A 25,428-nucleotide genomic window follows, 5' to 3' on the forward strand; every position below is an offset into this window, starting at 1 on the left:
GATAATCAGACCAAATGCCTAAATGGCACATATATTCATACATTACTCACCATAACTGGAAGCCAAAGGATTGAGAGGTCTTTTAATGGTCTGAGGCCTAGAGGCAAAGAATAAGAACACAAATTAAACAAGAATTAAAGTAGGAAATATTCATAACTATGCAATTGCTTTGCTTAATGAATGTAAGTTACAATACATTAAACAATTAATGAAAATCAAACCATGGTGTTGCTTCATAATGTTCAGAACTTAAAATTGCGAACCACCAAATATATTTTGCCAGTATTTCTGTGGCTTACATATACCTAGGTGCCCGATGCTCAGTTTGAAGCAGGTGTTCAGCTGGCAGAATGAGATCCAGTTAGTCACTGAAAGGGATGTTCTGAGACTGACAAATTTCCCTGTACTTTTAGGGCTGGGTTCTTTATAGAATGCCCAGTCTCAAGTCACATAAGCGGCTTATGAGAATCGCATACAGGTGTCCTATAGAGAATCGTGTCTGTCCTCACCGACAGACGCCTATTATGCCCACTAGTGCTGCCCGATTCAAGAAAAAAAAAAATTTTAAATTCGATTCAACCTATTGAATCGATTTTTCGATTCAGCCTATTGAATCGATTTTCGATTCAATTCAATTTTCCTGCCCAATTGGGTGGTTTTTCCAAACATCCTGGTAGGTTTATTTTATAGCCTCTTCACCCCCTTTTGCCTTCTCCTAACCACACTGGTCCTGTGGTGTAAACAAAATAAACAAACAAAAAATACTTTTCCTCTCTGTTAAATCCTAGCTCACGTTCGTGGTCCAACACCAGCTCTGGAAGGATACACATTTCAAATCTGACATATTGTAATCACAAAACAGAAAATAAAATTATTTTTCCTACCTTTTCTTGTCTGGTTAGTTTTCAAATCATGTTGGTCCCATGTTGGTCTGGTTGTCTTCTGCTCAGGCTCTCCTTCTTCGTGCTATCCATCCATCTTCCATCTCTGTTCTCCCCTTCTGTTTCCCTTTCCTCCCCCGGAGGTCTAGCATCTTTCTTTTTTTTCATCTCCATCCCCCCGCAGCTGCAGCAATGGACCTCACCATCCACCATCTCTTCTGTGTCCCTGTCCCTATTCTCCTCTCCAGTTCTGTCCCCCTTGTGTCCTTGTTCCTATGCTCCCTCCATGCCCAGCATCTTATCTCTCCCCATATCCAGCTTCTTCTTTTTCTTCCTTACCTCCTGTATCCCCTTCCCTAGCTTTCTCCTACTATCTCTCCTGCCATCCTGCACCCTGCCCACCTACTTTGGAGCAGTATCTGTCCCTCTTGTACCCTTCCCCTTGTGGTTTTGCATTTCTTCTCCCTCTCTCCTTTAGTCCATCACCTCTCCTTTACTTTCCTCCCCCTCTTTTTGGTTAGGTCCCTCTCTTCCCTTCACCCCAGGTCTGGAATCTTCTCTCCTCTCTCTTACTCCTCCTCCCTCTGCACAGGCCTGCCTCCCCACCGCGAAGGAACTCTTCCTCCTCGTCCCTCTGCACAGGCCTGCCTCCCTGCCGTGAAGGTACTCTTTGGCCTGCTCCCTGTCCTCCCCCCGCAAAGGCCTGCCCCCCGCTGAAGACATGCTCCCCCCTGCCGTGAAGGCACTCTTTGGCCTGCTCCCCGCTGAAGACCTGCTCCCCACGCAAAGGCCTGTCCTCCCTGCCGTGAAGGCACTCTTCTGTCTGCTCCCCGCCGCGAACGCCTGCTCCCCCCGCAAGCCCCAGCTTCCCCGCTCTTACTTTTAAGCTAACACAGCAGCCTGCAGGCTCGTTGGTGTTATAGTGATCTCTGCAGCTGACCGTCGTCCTCAGCAGCACGTTCTCTCTGCCGCGATCCTGTCCCTGATGTCAGAGCAGGGGGCAGGACGTAGCACAGACAACGTGCCGCTGAGGACGACGGGCAGCTGCACGGATCGCTATAACACCAACGAGCCTGCAGGCTGCCGTGTTAGCCTTAAGGAGGTAAGAACGGAAAATCTGGGGAGGCCTTTCTGACTGACTCTTCCCACTCAAGCAGAAACGGTAGCGGACGGCCAGCAAGAGGCAGTGCTGCAGCTCCTGCTTTAGGAAGGCACGGGGGAAGGGTCAGTCATTGAATCAGGAGGCCGATTTTTTTGTAAATTGAATCGATTCACCTGATTTGAATCAGTGAATCGATTAGAATCGTGAATCAGGCAGCACTAATGCCCACCTAATAACCCAATTCTCTAACCAATGTCTGTTTCACAGTTGCCGGTTAGAGAATCGGGTTGCCTCTGAGCTTATCGCGACAAAGGATCTCCCTGTTGCAATAAGTTTAGCAGCAACCCGTCCCCTACCCCCCACCAAGACAACATGAGGAATGCCCAGTCCTTCCTGCCGGAACCCACCCCACTCCTTGCATCATGGGCATTCCCCCCAGCCCCCATCCCCCTACCTTAAATCATTGGCCGGCCGGATTCATCCTTCCAGCCTCCAGCCAGCTGGCCTGTCATCTCGTGAATGGCAGGCCTGCCACTTCCCGGTGCATCATGGGATACACCAGAGGGGGCTTAAGTCCTGACTGGCCCAGGTGCTTAAAGCCCCTCCCATAGAAGGGGCCTTAGGCAGCTGGGCCAACTGGAATCTTAGGCCCCATTCGAGGTGCATTCTGGGATGCACTGGGAGTGGCCTAAGAATCCAACTGGCCACTGTGGAATGCACCTGGGGGTGGCCTTAGGCACCTGGGCCAATCGGAATCTTAGGCCACTTCCAGAATGCACTGCAAATGGGGCCCAAGATTCCGCCTAAGGCTACTTCCAGACTAAGGCACGCCCATGCCTAGCCGTACGAGAGCTTAGGCAGGCTTATGCGTCTCCCTAGACTCCCAGAGGTGCCTACAATGTAGGCAGCCTGCCTCAGGAGGTTTTATTTAAAAACATGTGTCCTGATTGGCTGGTTAGGCAGCAGTTGGCTGCCTACAGTCAGGACGCCATTTATAGAATTTGGCCTTTAGATGAGTTTTGGTGTACATGATACCCTACCTTCTAAGAAGAAAGAGAGTAAGCATCTCAGTTTTGTATGACCAACATAGTGGCATAGTTTTTGCCATTTTTAATATTTTCTGCCATTTATTTCCTTAAACTCTTTTATATTGTGCAATAATGAGCACTATAAATGCTATTAACTTCTTTTAACCTACTTGAAGCAGTTTTCCTCATAAATAGTGTTCCATATCTTCCAGGCATCTGGCCCTTTGTAGCCCGTGTAACGCTCTGGATTAAGTAGCAAGTCCACATATTCGGCATCAGGAGAGTGCTCATCTGCAAGAAAAAGCTCTTCATGTAAGAAAGGCTTCTTTAGTTTCAGACATTTGCTTCCTTGATAACAAGACTTCATATATGAGGCCTTCAAATTAAAGGCATTTTGGCTACCACTATCCACAGCCTCTAGACCAATGCTGCTGATCCCCATCCTGAAGGCATACCTAGCCACAGACAGATTTGAGTATAATTGGTCTCCAATATGCAAATTTATCTCTTAAATATTCATTGTGGCATACCTGAAAACCAGACTAGCTAGGTATGCCTTTGGGATGGGGTTCAGTAGCTTGTGTCCTTGCTTTTCACTACTCAACGGTCACCAACAAATCAGATTTTCAGGATACCTTTAATGAATATGCATGGAATAGATTTTTATACAATAGCAGTAATGAGCATGCAAATCACAGTAGTAAGTCAATTCAAATATGCCTGGATGAACAATGTCTGTTGTATGAATTGAATCTGAAGCAAACTTTTAGCACTGATCTGCTAAAAGAAAACAAACATAGAGGGAGCGTGGCTTGGAAGCGCAGCCGGATGGTAGAGTGAAAGAGCAGCTCTGTAGTAATAGGCTTAATAAAAAAGAGTAAATAAGCTACAGTTATATTTACGATCTCCGAGCTTAATATGGCATCGGGTAAACAGCAGAAAGGAGACATACCTGGTACAAGTTCAGGTAATGCAAAAAGATTTAAGCCAGAGCCAGCAACTCCCACGAAAGTGCCACTGCCAAAAGAAGACAGCAGTGCTATTTTATCAGAGCTCAGACAAATCAAAGATATTGTCTCTAACAACTCACAAAAACTTCAAGAGGTTAAAGATGAGGTAGCAAACCTCACGAAAAGGGTGAACTTATTGATCTCAAATTGGATCAACTGAAGAAAAGAATGGAGGCAAATGAGAAAGAGATACAGCAATACAAAGTGGACAAGAAAATAATAGATACTCTGACGAGAGACCTGGAGGACTGTATTAATAGAGGGAAAAGAAATAACTTTAGAATAATCGGGATACCAGAGGGAGTGGAAAAAAAATGACCCGATTTCCTTCCTAGAAAACTTTCTTCCAAAGATCCTGCCTCTTACAATGAGATTTCCACTTGAATTTGAAAGGGCTCACAGGATCCCCGCACGGAGAACAAATCAACAACAGGGGCCACATCCTTTATTTTTAAACTTTTGAGATATCAGCAAGTTATGGAAATTATCTGACTAGCAAAAGAAAATAAAAATCTAAAGTGCCAGGACTCAAAAATACATATTGTGCCTGACTTTGCTAAGACTATTGCATATAAAAGGAAAAAACTGTTGGAGATGCGCCCAAAACGAAGATCTCTTGGTGCTAGATATGGACTGATGTAGCCTGCTATAATGAAGGTTAACATATGCCAATAAAACTTTGAACTTCCTGTAAAATTACAGGAATTTCTGGAGAATTGTGAACAACCGATATCTTTATAGAGGTTATAATATCAAACATCTATTTTTATTATTATGGAGGTTGTTCTGGAAGAAGAGTTGATTAATGATTATTTTCATTGCTTTTGGCTTGTCTTATTTCTCTATATTATTTTTTTTAACTTGAAGTTATCTATATGTAATGATATTATTTGACAAATGGAATCATTTTTGAATCAGCTGTTTAAACTGTTATTGAAGCAAGATAAAAGAAGATGAGATTCTCTTTAGAATGCCTCCACTAGAAAGTTCAGGCTATATGCAAATAACTCTTTGAGACATGGAATGTAGGAAGGAAGATGGAATCATCATTCTATTTCTGAATAAGAAACACAGTAAAGAATCGGAGCAATGGATATGATGCTAATGCAAACAGTCATGATGTAAAAGGTCACTCGGGGGCAGTAGGGAGCTGGGAGGGGGAGACTTATGTTAAGGACCCATGCGGTTTGTTCTGTCTTCGTCACCTACCTAAGTGTGGCCTACGCTGACTATGTTATCCTGCAGCACATCCTCCTGCTTAAATACGCCGGCATTGTCTGGTGTCTATTCAGCACAGTTACTTACCGTGACAATTGTTATCCAGGGACAGCAGACAGATATTCTCAACATGTGGGTGACGTCACCGACCCACCACTCAAACCACCTCCAGTGGTCTGGGATCTCAATGTTGTCCTGGCTCAATTGATGAAGCCTCCATTTGAACCAATTGATAAGGCTCATCTCAAGTATCTCACTTGGAAAGTTGTCTCTCATTGCCCTCATGTCTGCTCGAAGAGTCAGTGAGTTACAGCCTTGGTTGTAGATCCACCTTTCACAGTTTTCCACCATAAGGTGGTCTTCCGCACTCATCAAAAATTCTTGCCTAAAGTCTCAGAATTTCATATTAATCAATCTATTGTTCTTCCAGTATTTTTTCCAAAGCCTCATTCTCACCCTGGAGAAGTTGCGCTTCATACTTTGGACTTTAAGCGTGCCTTGGCTTTCTACTTGCAACGCACTCAACCTCACAGAATGGCCCCATAACTTTTCATCTCCTTCGATCCAAATAAGCTGGGGCATCCTGTATTGAAGCGAACCATATCCAACTGGATGGCTGCTTGCATCTCCTTCTGCTATGCTCAGGCTGGTCTCCCTCTGCAGGGTCGAGTCATGGGCCACAAAGTTAGAGCAATGACGGCGTCTGTAGCTTTCCTCAGATCAACTCCTATTGAGGAAATCTGCAAGGCTGCCACTTGGTCCTCGGTTCATACTTTCACCTCTCATTATTGTCTGGGTACTTTCTCCAGAAGGAACAGCCATTTTGGCCAGTCCGTTTTACAAAATTTGTTTTCTTAATTTGCCAACTCTCCCTCCATCCCATTATGCTTAGCTTGGAGGTCACCCACATGTTGAGAATATGCTGCCTGCTTGTCCTGGGATAAAGCACAGTTACTTACTGTAACAATTGTTATCCAGGGACAGCAGGCAGATATTCTCACAACCCACCCACCTCCCCTGGTTTGCTTCTTAGCTAGAGATCTGAACTGAGGTACCTCACAGGAGATGCACTCGCGCATGCGCAGTGCAGCACTTGTAAGCTCTTAGAAGATCTTCAAGCAAGTCTGCTTGCGAGGCTGTCCGCTACGGGGCTCCGGTGACGTCACCCACATGTTGAGAATATGCTGCCTGCTTGTCCTGCGATAATGTGCTGTTGTGTTTAACTTCATTGTCTTCATACTTCTGGCTTGCCACACATGGGCTTTTTTTTCTTATCCAGGTACGATCCCCTTTACTGACACCGACATCGATTTCTTAGACCTAAGAAGTGGTACGCAGCGCAAGAAAGGCCGGGGATATGATTGGGTGGTCCGAAATCGCTGTGAAACAGTCATGTCCGTCGAATGGATCATCACTGCCACTGGATAAATAATTGTGCTGGAGAAATAAACCAAAAATATTTCATAAAGTTGCTTTTCTATACAAGAGTTAAGGTCAAATGGAAGAAGCAGGAACTACATATCCCAGAATGCAATGAGAATGAAAAACTAAGTCACTTGACAGCTCCAAAGGTAAGACAGCTAAATAGCTGGTGTTTATTTGCTCAAGTTAAAGGCTCAATGAGATGCTGCAAGGCTTGACTGAATCTCCAGCAACTTTGAGAAACTTTATAGAAAAAGAATACACCATTTTTCAAGAATGAAATATGATTAATATGAGTCTGGATTCAGATGAAATAAAAATTAGTTCAAAGATAGTTTGAACTTTAAGAATTCAAAATGATATCTGACTGGAAAATAAGAATAATTCAATGTGAATTTTACTGGCAGATAGAAGTTAATAAACCTCTTATAGAAAGATTCAGTAAGACGTATGAACATCATTCGCGTTATCTAAATGACTTGGTAAAAGCTCAGAAAATATATTCTGTACAGTGTTTCCAGTACAGGCCGGATTTCTAGAAATAGTTTGAAAGCACTCCTAACTTCCTGTTGAAGATAACTAGTTTCTGTATTTAACCCTTTTTGTTTCTGTAACTTAAATATCATCTACTGCGGTAGGATTAATAGTTATTTCAGAATTTTGTATACTGGGAGCCTCTAGTGGAAATAGGAAGGCCAAAGTTCAATGTGTCTATGATGCTGGAAACAGTTTATTGCTTCTAACAGATGAAATGATAGCAATCTACAGTGTCTTTAGAACTGATTCAGATTGGCTGATTAAAAAAAAAGGTAATCTGCACTTTGCTGTTCTGATTTTCATTTTTAATATTGCTAGATGGGTTTCAAGATGCTTGGTATAATCCGATTTATGGTATATATAACAGATGTATTAAAAGAGAGTTATAGAGTACAGAATAAGAAGATTTTAATAAGATTGAAAAGATCTTGGAAATTATAATTAATCTCTCAATAGAGCATGAGTCTCTGCAGGAAGGTATATTGGATGCAGCTCGAGACACAGAGGATTTATATTTTACTATTATAAGATTAAATGGTAATATAAAATAATATAATATATTCCTGTGTCTAGTTACCATTTAATCTTATAATAGTAAAATTTAATCTTATAATAGTAAAATCTTATAATAAGAACATAAGAAAAGCCTTCACCGGATCAGACCGAGGTCCATCCAGTCCGGTGATCCACACATGCGGCGGCCCATTTAGGTACTCCCGAATGGAGACCCAGATATACCGTAGTCCTCAATATGATTTGCAAGAAGGTGTGCATCCAACTTGCACTTGAATCCCAGAACAGTAATCTCTGTCACAACATCCTCTGGGAGAGCATTCCAAATTCCCACCACACGCTGTGTGAAAAAGTACTTCCTGATATTCGTCCTGAACCTGCTGCCACTCAGTTTCAGTCTATGACCTCTTGTCCGTGTCACATCCGAAGAAGTTAGTAATGCTGCTTCTTGGTCTATTTTATCAAATCCTTTTATTATTTTAAAAGTCTCTATTAAATCCCCTCTCAGTCTTCTCTGCTCGAGGGTAAATAGTCCCAATTTCCTAAGGCGTTCTTTGTAGCTCAAATTCTCCAATCCCTTGACAAGTTTCGTGGCTCGCCTCTGTACCCTCTCCAGCAGAGTTATATCTTTCTTGAGGTATGGAGACCAGTGTTGTACACAGTATTCCAATTGCGGTCTGACCATTGCTCTATAAAGTGGCATTATTACATCTTCCGATCTACTCGTGATCCCCTTCTTAATCATGCCCAACATCCTATATGCTTTCTTCGCCGCTGCCGCGCATTGATCCGAAGGCTTTAGGGTTCTGTCAATCAGTACCCCCAAATCCCTTTCTTGTTCGCATTTTGCTAATGTCGCCCCCAACATCTTATACTCGTGTTCTTTGTTTTTTTTCCTAGATGCATCACCTTGCATTTGTTTATGTTAAAATTCATCTGCCACTTTGTTGCCCACGCTTCTAGCTTGTTCAGATCCTTCTGGAGTTCCTCACAGTCCCTTTGAGAGTCAACCGCACGACATAGTTTTGTATCGTCTGCAAACTTTATTATATTGTAAGTTGTTTCCTCTTCCAGATCGTTTATAAAAATATTGAACAAGATAGGCCCAAGAACCGAGCCCTGGGGCACGCCGCTAGTCACCCTCTCCCAGTCCGAGAATTTCCCATTTATGCTAACCCTCTGCATTCTGTTCTCCAACCACTTGTTGATCCATCTGTGCACTTCTCCTCCTATTCCATGGCTTAGTAGTTTCTTCATAAGCCTTGCATGTGGAACCTTGTCAAACGCTTTCTGGAAGTCCAAGTAAACTTTGTCCACTGAATCTCCACTATCCACTTGTTTGTTCAGTTTCTCAATGATATACTGAACTGAAAAGTAAAACATTAAATAGAGAAGTTCAAAAAAATATTATAAGGTTAATTAGTTATGTAATTGAGATATTTTAAATTTAATTACATATTCAAGGGGTGCTGGTAAATATATAATATGTTTAACAACACAAGGGAATTAAGTTCATATGATAATTTACATATTTGAGATATTAGAAATTTGCAAAATTTTATTTTAAATACGAGTTTAGTATTGTATTATACTCAGAATTATAACATCTATTGTGATTTTATAGTATGAATAGCATTTTAAAGATGTAATATTTTGTGTAGATGCATAAACTAGTATCTTGAAAGAATATGTGATTAATATTGAATTAATTGGATAGCTTATGATAAATATTAAGATTAATTAATTTTGCCTGTAAGGGGTTTCTCATCACCTGGTCTCACATGTGCGTTTCCAAGTTCTCACAATTAATTGGGGAGGGAGATATGGGGAAATGGATTAAGGGAGCTGAGGGATTTTATTTCAGGTTTTAATTTTGGGGAAAATGAATATTTATTGAACACTCATAATTTGAATTATTGGATGATATCGTTACGTTTTATATAAAATATAAACTAAACTAAACTAAGCCTTAAGTTTATATACCGCATCATCTCCACGGAAGTGGAGCTCGACACGGTTTACAATGTTTAAAGATATAGGAAGAGAGAGGAGAGAGATTTACAAGACCATGTGAATAGAGGAGGATGTGGACAGGGGAAGAGATGTTAGATGTTAGAGAAAAGCCAGGTTTTCAGTTGTTTTCGGAATAGTTGGAGGGAGCCCAGGTTCCGCAGTGGAATAGTGAGATCATTCCAAAGGCCTGTGATTTTGGAGAGAAGGGATTTTCCCAGTTTGCCAGCGTGGAGGATGTCGTGTAGAGAGGGGAAGGATAGTTTATATCTGTGAGCGGATCTGGTGGTACCAGGCGTCCGGACGAGGAAGGATAGAGGGATTAGGGGCGGAAGGATGCCGTGAATGATCTTGAAGGCCAAGCAGGAGCATTTGAAATGAATTCTGGAAAGTACTGGGAGCCAAAGTACTGTCCAGCCCAAAATTTAATTGGATCCAATCCAATTGGTCAGATTCCCTATGGTCTGATCACAGACTCTGTGACTTTTCCATTGACTGCCAACAAAAACCCTCTAAAAACGACAAAACAAGAAATATCAAAACTATCACCTCCAGGGGAAAGATTGACCCAGAGGAATTTTGGGCCTGCTACGAAAAGAACACAAAACTAAGCGAAGAAACAGAACAACTTATGACAGATTGGATCAACGACAGCACAAACATTTTAAACGAAATAGCCCCCATAAAAACCCGCCAAATCAGAACTACAAAGCAGGAGGGATGGTTCGATGCAGAGCTACTTCAGTTGAAGAGGGACCTTAGAAAATCGGAAAGAGTATGGCTAAAATCGGGATCCCAGGAACACAGAGACGCCTGGAGACTTAAACTAAAAACCTATGAAAAACCTTACCAAGGAAAAAAGAAAAAAATTCTATTCACACAAAATTGGTGACATTACAAATAACAGTAGCACTCTCTTTAAGCTGGTTAATGACCTATAACTACATCGAGACACTCACCAACAACCATGAAGATTCCACATTAACCGCAAACACCTTAGCTGATTTTTTCATCTCCAAGATTCAAAAACTAAGATCTACTTTACCTACCTCGACTAATCCTCTTGAGCTTTTTCCCATTCTTCCTGACACCGACATATATAAACTAGAACAAGGGTCCAGAGCAGATCTAAACTGGAACCAATTCAAAACACTGGACTGGGAAACCTTCAATAAACTCTACAACAAATTTTCTAACTCCTTCTACAAATTAGACACCTGCCCTCCAAACGTCATGAAAACTGCGCCCATCCACTTCAAAGCCAACATGCTAACCTGGGTGAACTTCCTACTTTCCTCAGGATACTTTCCTCCAGACCAAGGCCATATTATGTTAACCCCAATCATAAAAAACACGAAAGAACCCCCAAACGCCCCTTCTAATTACAGACCAATCGCTAGCATCCCTCTTTTCACCAAAATAGCTGAAGGGGTGGTAAAAGCTGATCTCACCGCTTATCTGGATAAATTCAACGTACTAAGTAACAATCAATCGGGCTTTCGAACAGACCACAGCACCGAAACCATCATAGCAGCCTTAATTGACCACTTGCACACCCTCTTCAGCCTGGGCTCCAGCGCCTTGATCCTTCAACTCGACTTGAGCAGTGCGTTCGACCTAGTAGACCACAACATTCTCCTTGAATGCCTGACTCACATAGGCATCAACGACCAGGTCCTCAATTGGTTTCGCGGATTCCTACAAAACAAATCCTACAGAGTACTTAAAAACGACTCTTCCTCACCTAGCTGGGTTAACTCCTGCGGGGTGCCGCAGGGCTCCCCCCTGTCCCCCACACTATTTAATATCTACCTCGCCTCCCTGGGTAACCTCCTTCATAACCTCAAACTCAAATTCTTCATCTACGCAGATGACATCACAATAGTCATCCCACTCTCCACTTTCTCCCCAGAACTTCTAGCCTACATCACAAGCATACTCAATCAGATAGAACTCTGGATGCTATCCTACAGATTAAAACTAAACCCGGACAAAACAAAATTCTTCCTAGCCTCCCCCAATGAAAAAATCAAAGACTCCACAATCCAGGTGAAAGGTCTGGTCTTCCCCCTCGAACAAACATTAAAAATACTGGGAGTCACTCTAGACAAACATCTATCCCTAGAAAATCACACCGATCTTACTGTCAAGAAATGCTTATCGGTGCTCTGGAAACTGCGCACCATAAAAAAATACTTTGACGACTCCTCTTTCCGCCTTTTGGTACAGTCCTCCGTGCTCAGTGTACTAGACTATTGCAATGTCATTTATTTGAGCTCCACAAAGAAAACCACGAGGAGACTAAAATTGATCCAGAACACTGCCGTCCGCCTCATATTCGGCCTGAACAAATGGGACCACATCACGCCTTTCTACCACCAACTGCATTGGCTCCCTTTCGAATCCAGAGTCCTATTCAAATTCGCCTGCTTCTGCTACAAAACAGTTTTTGGCCTATTACCAAGTTACCTCAATCACCATTTCACTCTGAATCTCACCAACAAGAAATCCCGCAAAATCCAGCTGTTCGTCTTCCCATCCCTAAAATTATGTCACTTCAATAGATTTCACAACAAAACCTTTGCTTACCAGGTAGCTAAGCTGAACCCTTGGCTTGCCCAAATGATACTCGAGGCCCCCTCTTACCTTAGTTTTAGAAAACTTCTCAAAACGCACCGCTTCCGAGAACAGGGCTCTTAATCCCCCTTGCCCCTGGCTTCTCCCCTTTCCCACTCTCCCCCGTTCCGTCTGCTCACTCTCCCTCCCCCCCCTCTCCACACTTGGTCTCACTCTCTTTATCGTTTACCAACCCTACCTTCTGTCTTACTTTTACCTCTGCTAAATCTCAGTTATAGAGTTCCCCACGCACCCCTCTTCATTGCCTGTAATTTTTGTTAAAATTCTGTAATTTTGTTAAAATTTTGTAAATCCGTGTTACCACGGACCTTAATTAATGAATGTGAACCACCTAGAACTTTTTGGGTATGGCAGTATACAAGAATAAAATTATTATTATTATTATTATTATTATTGGTAAGTAGAGGGGAGACATGATCAAATTTGCGTTTAGCAAAAATCAGCTTGGCTGCAGTATTCTGGATAAGTTGGAGTCTGCAAAGACTTTTTTTTGTTAGGCAAAAAATATAATGGATTTTAAAATATTTTTATTAAATGTTAATGACCTCAACCATCCGATTAAGAGAAAAAAAAAACTATTATTTTTAAAACAACAGAATGCGGATATTTGCTATATCCAAGAGACTCATTTGTCTGCTATAGAGTCAAAAAAAATTAGAGAGAGATTGGGTAAAGCATTGTTTTTTTGCCCCTGCTGTTGGAAAGAAGGCTGGAGTAGCTATTTTAGTAAATAAGAAATGTACTGCATTATTTAAATTGGCTGCTTAAGATCCTTTAAGAAGATGAGTACATGTAGACATGAGCATGGGAAATACTACGATGGAGCTCTTCAATGTATATGCCCCTAATTCGAACCAAAATGAATTTTTCAAGACTACAACAACTGGTATTACCACTGGCTGCTTCTAATTTAATAGTGGCTGGGGACTTTAATGCTGCTATGGATCCTTTGATGGCTAAAAAACCTATTAGAATTATGAAATCATTAGGACTAGACAATTTTGCAAAGTCTTGTGACTTGAATGATATATGGCGAATACTTCATTTTGATGGTCGGGAATTTTCTTTTTGCTCTCATGTTCACAAATCCTTTTCAATAATAGATTACATTTTTGTTTCAAATCAATTAGTACAACAAATAACGCAAGCCTCCATAGATCCAATTATTTCATCTGATCATGGAGGGGTGTGGGTTGAACTAAAAATTTTTGATCAGGATAATAGTAGACCAATATGGAGATTTGATAATACATTGCTTGCGGAACTGAAATTTTGTGAAGGTTTTACATTAAAAATAAAGAATATTTCCAAATTAATACTACAGAAGAAATCTCTATGGAAACTTTATGCTATGCTTTTAAGGCAACCATAAGAGGTCAAGTTATCTCAATTTCAGCATATCTTAAGAAACAGGTCAAAAGTGAATTTTCAGATCTGGAGCAATAAATTAAGCTTTTGGAGTTAAAATTGATTGATAAATGGGAATATTTTACAGGCTCTTTTAAAAGTTAAATGTAAATATAATAAGATTTCTTCTAAACTGGTAAGGAAAGATTTATTTTCTTAACAAGCTTTGTATTATGGAAATTCAAATAAGGCAGGAAGATTATTGGCAAATTATCTTAAAGTAAAAAAAAGGAAGACAAAAATAATTGTCATTAAAGATGAAAAAGGTGATACTTACACTCAAGTTGAACCTATTTTAAAACAATTTTTAAAATTTTATAAAAGCTCTTTATTCTTCTGAGCCTTATTTAGATAAAGAAAAAGATGGTTTAGAGTTTTTAAAAATATTAAAGGGACCTAAAGTTCCTAAGCATATAAAAGGAAGTTTAGAAGAGCCTATATCACTAAAAGAATTGCAAACAGCGTTGAAGTCCCTTAGAGTAGGATCCGCTCCAGGTGGTGATGGTTTCACGGTAGACTTTTATAAATCGTTTCAAAATACTTTATTGCCTTATCTGCTAAATTTATACCACACTCAACTAAATAAAGGTTGTATTACAGTCACTATGGCTTAATCTTTAACTATAGTTTTGCCAAAGCCAAATAAAGATCCCACATTGGTTTCAAATTACAGGCCTATTTCTTTAATTAATGTAAATGGAAAACTTCTGGCTAAACTTTTGGCTTTACGCTTAGCTAAGGCTCTCCCTTATATTATTGGTATGCACCAAGCAGGATTCGTTGCTCAAAGACATTCTTCTAATAACACCAGATTGGCCTTTCATGTGTTATATCTAACAAAAGCCATGAAAGATCCGGCCTTTTCTGTATCCTTAGATTCAGAGAAAGCCTTTGATCGAGTAGAACGGACCTTCATGTATCAGACTATGGAATGGTTTGGAATAGGTTTGGGATTTATACAAATGATTCAAACCTTGTATAGTTCCCCTGCTGCTAGATTATATATTAATAATAACTTTTCAGAACGCTTTAATTTACAGAGGGGGATTAAACAAGGTTGTCTCTTGTCTCCTTTGCTTTTTGATATTGTATTGGGACCCTTGTTGCTAGCTATTCAACAAGTGAAGGAGATCCAGGGTATTCCTTATTCAGAACGTGAATATAAAGTCTCTGCTTATGTAGATTATATACTGCTTCATTTGAGAAATCCTGGAACAACCATTACATGTTTACTTGAATTGATAGAGAAATTTGAAAAATTTTCAGGATAAAGTTAAATAGTATTCTTACAAAATTTATTTGGCTGGGTAAAATTGCTAGAATTGCTTTAGTGTCTTTACAAAGACTAATTGTGGAGGGAGGGGTAAATTTTCCCAATTTTTATAGGTATCATCAACCCTATATTATGTGCCAAGGTATGTATTGGGTCCTCCCAGGGCCCATTGAAAATATTCCAGATTGGATATGGTTGGAATGGCGACTCATGTTTCCTTTGCGACTAAACCATGTTCTTAGTATCAAAATGCCTAGGATATATAAAGAAAACAGAATATTAGTAGATACATGGAAAACCTTAAGATATGTGAATAAACTAACACCTATTCCAATACATAAATCAAACTATATGGCTTAACTGCAAGATTCAAATTGGCGGATTTAAGATCATCTGGAAGTATTGGGTAATGGCAGGTATATGTACTTTAGAGGATGTTATATCTAACTAGCGTTTAAGCCCGTTACACTAACAGGTGCTAGAGTAGATGTCTCTGTATGTCTGGGTTTTGTGGTTTTGTTTTTTTTTATTTGTCTCTCTCTCTCCCTGGACGCTGTCTGTCTGTCATTCTTTGTGTCTGTGTCTTTCCCTGGTCCCCTGTCTGTGCGTCTTTCTTTCTGTCTGTCTCCCAGGCCCCCCTGCTTGCCAAAGCAGCCCCCTTTCCCTCTCCCCCTGTTGTTCAATGCCTGCCTGCTTTGTGGTCCTCCTTCTGTTCCTCCCCCCCGATTGCTGTCTGCTCCCAGCACACCCCTCCCCCAAAAGCAGCCCCCTTTCCCTCTCTCTCTGGCCCCCTGTTGTGCCATGCCTGCCTGCTCCGTGGCCCCCTTGTTTCCCCCACCCCCTATGATTGCTGTCTGCACTCAGCACAACCCTCCCACCAAAATAGCCCCCTTTCCTGCCTGCTCCATAGCCCTTCTTTTTTCGCTTCCCCTCCCGTTCTTACTCTCCCTCCATCCATCCATGGTTCCTGCCGCCGCTGCCGCTCCTGTTCAAAGCAGCCTGCTTAGGTTCGCAGCCGGCTGTAGCGAACCTCGCAGGCCGCTCTCCATATGGTAGCATGTTCCCTCTGACGCGATCGAGTCAGAGGGAACGTGCTCCATGTGGAGAGCGGCCTGCGAGGTTCGCTACAGCCGGCTGCGAACCTCAGCAGGACGCTTCAAACAGGAGCGGCAGCGGTTGGTGCAGGAGGGGGGGAGTCGTCGACTTGTTCCCTAATGGACACTGCTGTCGCCAGCGCTGCTCCGCACTGCCTTCATCCTGCCGTCTGTTGCGCCAAGCCGGCGCATGCGCTTAAGCCGACGAATACGGCCACGAACGGACACAGCACATGTCAGGTACCCACAGCCTGAAGGCATCCTGAAGGCATTTTAAAATGCATTCTCTTCATCTATTGAGAAATGCCTTGTCCTTCATACAGGCAGCTTTTTCTCCCATAAACTTGGAAAGAGAGACAAAGAGTAACAGAAAAAAAGTCAACACAGACTCCTTCAGGGACTGCCACTGGCCCCTGGGCCTTGCACTGAAGAATATTGCTCTAAATAGTCCCTACCCTTCCATCCCCCTACATACATAGACCCATGCACATATTTATACACCCCAACATACCCACCCCCACTCATGCACCTATTCATATTCCTATCGCCATATACACCCCTAGCAACCTTACACGCTAAACAGATATCACTCCATGCCCTCATATCCAATTCACGCACCCTCAGGAGATAACTAAACATACTCTTTGAAGATAAATATACAGCACAAAACACACACAGACCGCACATGTACTATCATTCTCTATTCACATCCCAACCCACTTGTCCTGCTGTAGAACACTTTACTGTGGTTGATAACTGAACTCCCCCTCCCCCCACCCTCAGACACACATACCTGAGTCTACAAATGGAGAAAAGGGGCAACCCTTTTTCTTAAATAGTGAGGTTTTATGTGAAATGTTCTGGCCCTGATGGTTAATATGTGCAGTGTGTAACATATGCAAGCGACATCCATTAAATATGTCCCAAGATTGAGAACCACAGGAATATGATGAGATCCCTCAAGCGCTATGTGCTGCTGCATTTAATGCAGTGCGTCTGGTGAGGTATGCATCTACCCTGTGTGGTAAATGCATTTACCACAAAAGGTTTTGCAGTTACACACATTAATTTTTACTTTGAAACATGAAGTAATTGCAAAAGTTATCACACTTTAGTAAAAAGGCCCCAATGCCCTTTAACACCATTAGCACATTATTAACCATGACAGTTAATTTCTATGCATGTACCTAGTGTGACTGGATTACTTTACCATATGCAACAAGAATTCAAAATTAAATAACCTACTTCAGTTTTCCATAGCTTCTAAAATGTTTTAAAATGCAGGTTGTTGGTTGGTTTGGGGGGGTTGGGTGGGGAGGAGGGGAAACACACACTTCAAACGTTTCTGGGTATGCCATAGTTTCTTGTATTTTTCGTGCATTTCGAATTCCAAACTTCAATGTACTAGTTCTGTTCATCCTAAGAAACTGTCAATAATGCAGTCTCATACCATCAGCTTCACAAAAGTTGTCTCCAGAATCATCATGGTTTGCCCACTGAAGAAAAGCTTGCTGAGTTTCCTCACTGAAAAAAAAAAAAAAAGTGAATAAAGGAAACAAGAACTTCCGTTACTAGGCTACATCAGAAACAAGCAAGCACAAATCTACAGAAAAATATACCTCAAAGATTCATCAACTGCTCCAAGCCTCTCAGCCTTTTCACAATCTTCCAATTCACCAGCAAGCCTGTTTGCTTCTTCTGAATACTAGAATGCAAAGTCAAAACCATCTCCTGTCTTCAGTAACTGGCACTATCACTTGACAAGTCCATGCAGATTAAAACTGAATTTAAATTTCACAACAGGTGCCTTTACAGAAGTTCCATAAAAGCAACATAGGAGAATATACAGATCGCATACCTTATAGCCAGATCTAATGCCATCAGGAATCTCACTCTGGAAAAAAAGGAAGGTGTTGCCTTTTGTTACTATTTGTGAACTATATTGATAAAAAAATGGCAGAGAGACATTAAACTGGACTGTACCCAAAATATGATAAACAGGAAAGAACAGTTATACATTTATTTTTTTTAAAAATCAATAATTGCAGTTAAGAACTTGTATGAACCATTCAGGTCTTTCCATCATTTACTATGTTACTATGAGTACGAAAGAGATAATTAAAGCCACACAACACCAAAGAACATTGATACATTCAACTAAAGCAATGGTTCCCAAAACTAGTCAGGGAGGCACCCCAGCTAATTAGGTTTTCAGGATATCCACAATGAATATTCATGAGAGAGATTTGCAGAAACTATCTCCACTGCATGCAAATCTCTCACGAATATTCATTATGGAAATCCTGAAAACCTGGCCGGCTGGGATGCTTCCAGGACTAGGGAACAACTGGGCTAAATCAATGGCCTAAGTCTCCAATTCAAGTTTAAATTCAGACCACCAAAAGAGGTATGTAACAGAGATCAGTTAACAGGTTGTAAAGTTAAAAAAAACAATACAAAATTACTGCTTCTGTTAGCTAACAAAGCGTAATACTAAATTGAAAATCACTGGGATTATTTTTCAAAAATCTTTTTACTGTTACTAAGGAGCCTATGCAATAAATGTCATGCAAAAAAGTCATTTAGTCTAGGCTTGCCAAAAAATTGCCAAGCCTATTACAAAGCTACTCAATCAGTGATTCAAAAAGATTTAGCATTAAGCACAGTAAAAATGTCCGTGATACTGTGGGTCACAGTATCTTTGTGAACAGCAACCCGAAATGCTTTTTCAAAATGCTGCCAGCATGTTACTAAGCTAAATAGCACTATCGTGTTAAACTAAGCACATTCGTATCTCTACTCCTTGTGGGTTACTCCTAGCAACTCCCAAATTATATAGAGAGAGTCACTCACTGGTATTATAGGAAAAAGTGGTAGAATTAGTGCATTCCAGGTGAGGAGATCCAAGGAAAGCAGAAAATTAATATGACTGCCTGTTTACAGCCTTCCAATCTCAAAGAGCAGTGACAGAGGATGGGGATAGCAAGAGAGGGGAGAATGCAAGGGATACACATGGATTAATCCGGCTGCTCTGAATCAAGAGAGTACTAGCATCTGATTATGCCCACCATCGATGCCAGCTGTCTGGGTGCAGAGAATGCTAAGCATCCCCAATATTGACCAACTTCCTTCAATGTGTCCTTGAAGGGACAATTTGTGTTGCATTTAGCATCCCCAATCATTTTGAGAAGTTGGCTCCTATGAGGCCCACCTCTACAATCATCCTGTATGGTAGACACTGCAATGGCTATACCACATGGAGGGCCATTTTCAAAAGAACATCTAAGTTCAACTTTGGACATTTCCTGCAAAGCTTCCAAAGTCGGACTCACAGAAACAGCCATTTTTTCGAAAGCAAAACCAAATATTTTTTTTTAAATGCAAAATATTAAAAAATAAAAAACAACCACCCCATCATCTACTTAGACGTCTTGGCTGCTAGGACATCTAAGCCACCAAAATATCCAAAATTATATTACATTTTCAATCAAAACAAACCTATCCAAGCTGGAAACATGCATTTGGATGTAGGAGGAGCTAACCTTGTAATGGACTGGCCATACAGACATGTCAATAGAGCAATGGAGCATCTTACAGGGCACTGCTGTAAGCTTCACAAAGGCTGCCACTTGTACATCTCACCATAACCCCCTTATAATGTAGGGTGAATCCCCCCCAATACCTACTATACCCACCTGTCTACCACATCAATAGCCCTTAGGGCTGCAGGTGGCAACTATATGGCAGTTTAGTAGGGATTTGGTGGTTTATGGTTACCTCACACTTTCCATCATAAATGTACTGGCTAGAATGGCTTATGGATCCTCCTCTCTATGGTTCACTAGCCCATTCAGACTACTGAAAACGCCTACACGCTACTTTAGTAGGCTTTCCTATATGAGATGCTGATGTTCTAGAATGCTTGCATACTTTGACGCTTGCATTTGTATTTATTTACATATACAATATACATTCACAAACAGATCACATACATTACAACAAATAGATCAATAAAACATAATAATGATAATGTCAAGCCTCCTAAAATTACAAAGAGGCTACCAGTGCCTTGCATCAAAAAACTTTAGATCAAGTCCCATATTTCATCTTACAGAAGAGGTGTTTCTTCAACATTTTCTTAACTACTCAAACTTGTTTGCTGTCGTAAATATCTCGGAAGCTTATTCCACTCCTGAAGACCCACACACGAAAACATGGTAGCTCTAGACACAGCTGTGCTTAGGTTCCATCCACTGTGGTCTCCATCAAAGCTTACTTCTGCCCATCTAAACCATCCCAGCCGTCAAAGTCCTCCCCAGCCCATCCTCAAATGAATGGCCATATACGGGACACAGACTGTGCATGTCTGTCCTAGTTCTTCAATACCATTATTATACCATTATTTTCTGCTTAGAGATCCTGTGTGTTCATCCCATGCTTGTTTGAACTCTTGACACTGTTTTCCTTTTCATCACCTCCCTTTGGAGAGCATTCCAGGCATCAACTACCCTCTCCGTAAAGTAGAATTTCCTAACATTGCTCTTGAGTCTACCACTCCTCAACCTCAAATTATGCTCTCTGGTTTTATTTTGTTCTATGTTAATACCTTTCAAGTATTTGAACATCCGAATCATTTATTTTATACATTTATATACATCCTTAAGTCTAGGCAGTTTCCAGTATCAAAACAGTCATAAAATTCCATAAAATAGACAGACATGACATCACACATCATATCTCCCCTGTCCCTTCTATTCTCTAGGGCAGTGGTCTCAAACTCAAACCATTTGCAGGGCCACATTTTGGATTTGTAGGAATTTGGAGGGCCGCAGAAAAGCACAGTTACTTACTGTAACAAGTGTTATCCAGGGACAGCAGGCAGTTATTCTCTACATGTGGGTGACATCATCTACGGAGCCCCGATCGGACACTCTCGCAAGCAAACTTGCTTGAAGATCTTCAAGCTTGCGCGTGTGCCTGCCCGCCTGAGTCAAGGCATGCGTCTCCTCAGTTCAGATAGCTAGCGAAGAAGCCAACCCGGGGAGGTGGGTGGGTTGCGAGAATATCTGCCTGCTGTCCCTGGACCTGTTACGGTAAGTAACTGTGCTTTATCCCAGGACAAGCAGGCAGCATATTCTCTACATGTGAGTGACCTCCAAGCTAACCAAAAAGGGATGGAGGGAGAGTTGGCAATTTAGGAGAACAGATTATGCAAAACAGATTGGCCAAACTGGACGTTTCATCTGGAAAAGGTATCCAGACAGTAGTGAGAGGTGAAGGTATGAACCGAGTACCAAGTGGCGGCCTTGCAGATCTCCTCAATAAGCTTGGACCTGAGGAAAGCAAAAGATGCCACCATCGTTCTGACTTTATGCCCCGTGAACCCGATCCTGCAGAGGGAGACCAGCCTGAGCATAGCAGAAAGAAATACAAGCAGCCAACCAGTTGGATAAGGTGTGCTTGGACATGGGATGCCCCAACCGATTTGGATCAAAAGATATGAAAAGTTAAGAAGCCATCCGATGAGTCCAAGTGCATTGCAGGTAGAAAGCTAATGCCCTCTTTCAGTCAAGAGTGTGGAGCACCACTTCTCCAGGATGAGAATGGGGCTTAGGAAAAACAAACAAACCACAGGACGAACAATGGATTGGTTGAGGTGAAAATCCGAAACCACCTTAGGCAAGAATTTAGGATGGGTGCGGAGAACCACCTTATCATGATGAAAAACGGTGAAAGGGGGCAGACGTGAGAGCAATAAGAAACACCACTTTCCAAGTGAGATACTTCAGATGAGCCCGATCGATAGGTTCAAAGGAAGGCTTCATCAACTGGGCAAGGACAACATTAAGATCCCAAACCACCGGAGGAGGTTTGAGAGGAGGATGAACATTGAAAAGGCCCTTCATAAACCGGGAAACCATCGAATGAACAGAGAGCGGTTTCCCCTCATGCGGCTGATGAAAAGCAGCAATGGCACTGAGGTGGACTCTAATAGAAGTCGATTTGAGACCAGACTGAGACAAGTGCAACAGATAGTCCAGCAAGGAAGACATGGAGGCAGAACATGGCTCCAGGCGCAGAGCTGACCATCAAGAGGAAAATCTGGTCCACTTCTGAGAATAACACTGTTGAGTGGACCGCTTTCTGGACGCCTCGAGAACATCCCGAACCGACAGAGAACTGGAACGAGGCAGTCAGGTGCTGAGATACCAAGCTGTCAAAAGCAGGGAATGCAAGTTGGGATGAAGAAGAGATCCTTGACTTTGAGAAAGCAGAGAAGGAAAAACCGGAAGAAGAAGAGGCTCCCTGGCACTGAGTTGAAGAAGCAGGGAGAACCAGGATTGTCTGGGCCACCGAGGAGCTATTAGAATCATGGTGGCGTGAACAGATTTGAGCGTGACTAGAGTCTTCAGAATCAGAGGAAATGGAGGGAATGCATAGAGAAACAGATCCGTCCAGTCCAGGAGGAACGCATCTGCCTCGAGTCAGTGCGGAGAATAAATCCTGGAGCAGAATTGGGGCAGCTTGTGGTTTAGGGGGGAAGAAAACAGATCTACCTGTGGGGTCCCCCATTGAGCGAACACCTGATATAGAGTCAACGAACTGAGAGACCATTCGAGAGGTTGTAGAAGGTGAATGAGATTGTCCGCCAGGCAGTTCTGCTGGCCCTGAATGTAGACCGCTCTGAGAAAGATGTTATGATGGATTGCCCAATCCCAAATCCTCAGAGCTTCTTGGCAAAGAGACAGGGAACTGGTACCCCCTGCTTATCCGTCCGCATGAGGACCACCCAGTCGCGAAGCAGATGAAGGAAAACCTGGAGAGCGTTGAAGATCGCTCGAAGCTCCAACAGATTGATTTGACAGCATCGCTCCACGCTGGACCAAGGGCCTTATGTCCGGAGGCCATCGAGGTGAGCCCTCCCCAAGCATAGGCCAACAAGTCTGTTGTCAGGACCTTCTGCGCAGGGGGTGCGTGAAACAGAAAACCTCTGGAAAGATTGGAACAGCGCATCCACCAGCGGTGAGATTGTTTCAAGGAAGGAAGTCACCACAATCTGGCAAGAGACCGGATCGCGGTCCTGATGCCACTGTGAGGCCAGGGTCCACTACGGAGTGCAAAGATGAAGTCTGGCAAAAGGCATCACATGAACGGTGGAGACCATGTGTCCTAACAGGATCATCATGTTCTTGGCCGAGATGGTGGAAAGAAGAGACAGCTTCCAGCAAAGGCGGGCGAGAGTCTCCCGACAAGGTTGGGGTAGGAACGAGCGGAAACGAAGCATATCCAACACCACTCCGATGAACTGGAGAGATTGAGACGGACATAACTGGGATTTTGGGAAGTTGATCTCGAACCCAGACGTTGAAGGAACAAAATAGTCTGTCGGGTCGCTGAGATAACCTCCGATCGAGACAACGCTTTGATGAGCCAGTCGTCGAGGTATGGGAAGACCTGAAAATCCTGCGTCTGCAGGGCTGTGGCAACCACCACCAGACACTTCATGAACACCCTCGGGGAAGACGCGAGGACGAAGGGGAGAACACGGTACTGTAGTTGGAGATTCCCCACCCAAAATCTCAAAAACTGGCGAGAGGCCAGATGAATTGGGATGTGCGTGTAGGCCTCTTTCAGATCCAGGGAGCATAACCAGTCCCCTTCGTCCATAAAGGGGTACAAAGTCGGAAGAGAGAGCATGCAAAACTTTTCCTTGACCAGGCATTTGTTGAGAGCCCTCAGATCGAGAATGGGACGCAAGTCCCCGGTTTTCTTGGGGACCAGGAAAAACCGGGAGTAGAACCCAGAGTTCTGCTGGCACACCGGGACCACCTTGACCGCCCGGAGACGGAGGAGAGCCTGGGCCTCCTGAAGCAGGAGAGGAAGCTGTGACCTGTCGGAAGGTAACTCCCGCAGGGTTGCACTGGAGGCACATGCCGAAAGTGAAGAGAGTACCCTTTCCGAATAATGTTGAGAACCCAGGAGTCAGTTGTTATCAACTCCCACTGATGAGAAAAATGACGGAGCTGACCCCCGATGGGCAGGAGGGAAGGCTGATGGACAAAGGACATTGGCATGCTCTGACTGGAATTGTCAAAAGGACAGCGCCAGCTTCGCCGCCACAGGCGTCTGAGGTTTAGAAGGATGCTGCTGCTGCTGCTGAGGCTGCCAAGGAGACGGACAAGAGAGAGCCGGGGTGGACTTCTGCGGATAGCGCTGCGGAGGAAGCTTATACTGCTTAGTAGGGGGGCTTTCGCCTTAGGGCACAACAGGGAGGCAAAGGATCGCTCGTGCTCTGAAAGGCGTTTCGTAGCCGCCTCGATCGAGTCAAAGAGCTTGTTCCCCACACAAGGGAGGTTAGTCAGGCGATCCTGCAAATTGGGGTCCATGTCCACGATGCGCAGCCAGGCTAAGTGACGCATCGCCACCGCAAAGGCCGTGACCCGGGACGACAGCTCAAAGGCGTTGTACGCAGCCTGGAGCATGTAGAGACGAATTTGGGACAGCATCTCAAGAAGGTAACAGAACGCTGGCTGATGGCAAGTCAGAAAAGAAAGACTGTAGAACCTTCAAGCAGTGCTTGAGATAGGAAGTGAAGGTAAAATTATAGTTAAGGACATGGTTCGCCATCATCGAGTTCTGGTAGAGCCAGCAACTGAACTTGTCCATCGTCCAACCCTCCCTTCCCAGGGGGGTGGCAGCGTATACCCTGGGGGGGGGGGGTTAAACTTTTTCAGTGATGACTCCACTACCAGGGACTGATGGGAAAGCTGCACCTTTTTGAAACCCTTACATGGAACCATGCGGTATCGAGATTCCATTTTGGAAGGGATGACAGGAATGGCATAAGGAGTTTCCAGGTTCTGGAAGAAGGTCCGTTTCAGAACCTGATTCAGAGGAAGCCACAAGGACTCCCTAGGAGGATGGGGGAGCTCTAACTCATCCAGATATTCCTGGGTGTACCGGGATTCAGACTGGAGGTCCAGCTGAAGAGACTTACCCATGTCCGAGACAAACCTCGCAAAGGAGGAGATCCGAGAGGAAGAAAGGACCTCGTGAGGCGAGGAAGACCCGGAACATCGAGCTGCCGAAAAGGACGGGGACGCTGCCCTAGAATAGAGAGCAGGCATGTCGGGGACTCGAGAAAAGGAAAGAGGACGTCCTGCTCCTAAGCCCCAGGGAGGTAGAAGAGCACCCATGCTGCATCCTACCGGGGGAAGAGCCTGGAATACAAGGAATGGGAGAGGAGACAACTTCCCTGATGGCTTCGAGGGAGGGGTCCTCGACCTCGAACTACC

The 25,428-nt window shown here is 43.1% G+C and overlaps 1 protein-coding gene across 1 annotated transcript in view; it reads right to left on the reverse strand.

Annotated features, from left to right (window-relative positions):
- ERO1A (endoplasmic reticulum oxidoreductase 1 alpha) overlaps positions 1-25,428 on the reverse strand; it is a 115,030-nt gene that overhangs the window by 41,845 nt on the left and 47,757 nt on the right. Inside the window, exons 4-8 of the mRNA XM_033952406.1 lie at positions 17,991-18,026; positions 17,752-17,837; positions 17,583-17,656; positions 3,182-3,302; positions 51-97 (exon numbers count right to left, since the gene is read on the reverse strand). Coding sequence (XP_033808297.1) covers positions 51-97; positions 3,182-3,302; positions 17,583-17,656; positions 17,752-17,837; positions 17,991-18,026 — 364 coding nt within the window. The remainder of the gene's footprint in view (positions 1-50; positions 98-3,181; positions 3,303-17,582; positions 17,657-17,751; positions 17,838-17,990; positions 18,027-25,428) is intronic.

The sequence above is a fragment of the Geotrypetes seraphini genome, chromosome 7, assembly GCF_902459505.1.
Source record: "Geotrypetes seraphini chromosome 7, aGeoSer1.1, whole genome shotgun sequence".
Classification (NCBI taxonomy): Eukaryota; Metazoa; Chordata; class Amphibia; order Gymnophiona; family Dermophiidae; genus Geotrypetes; species Geotrypetes seraphini.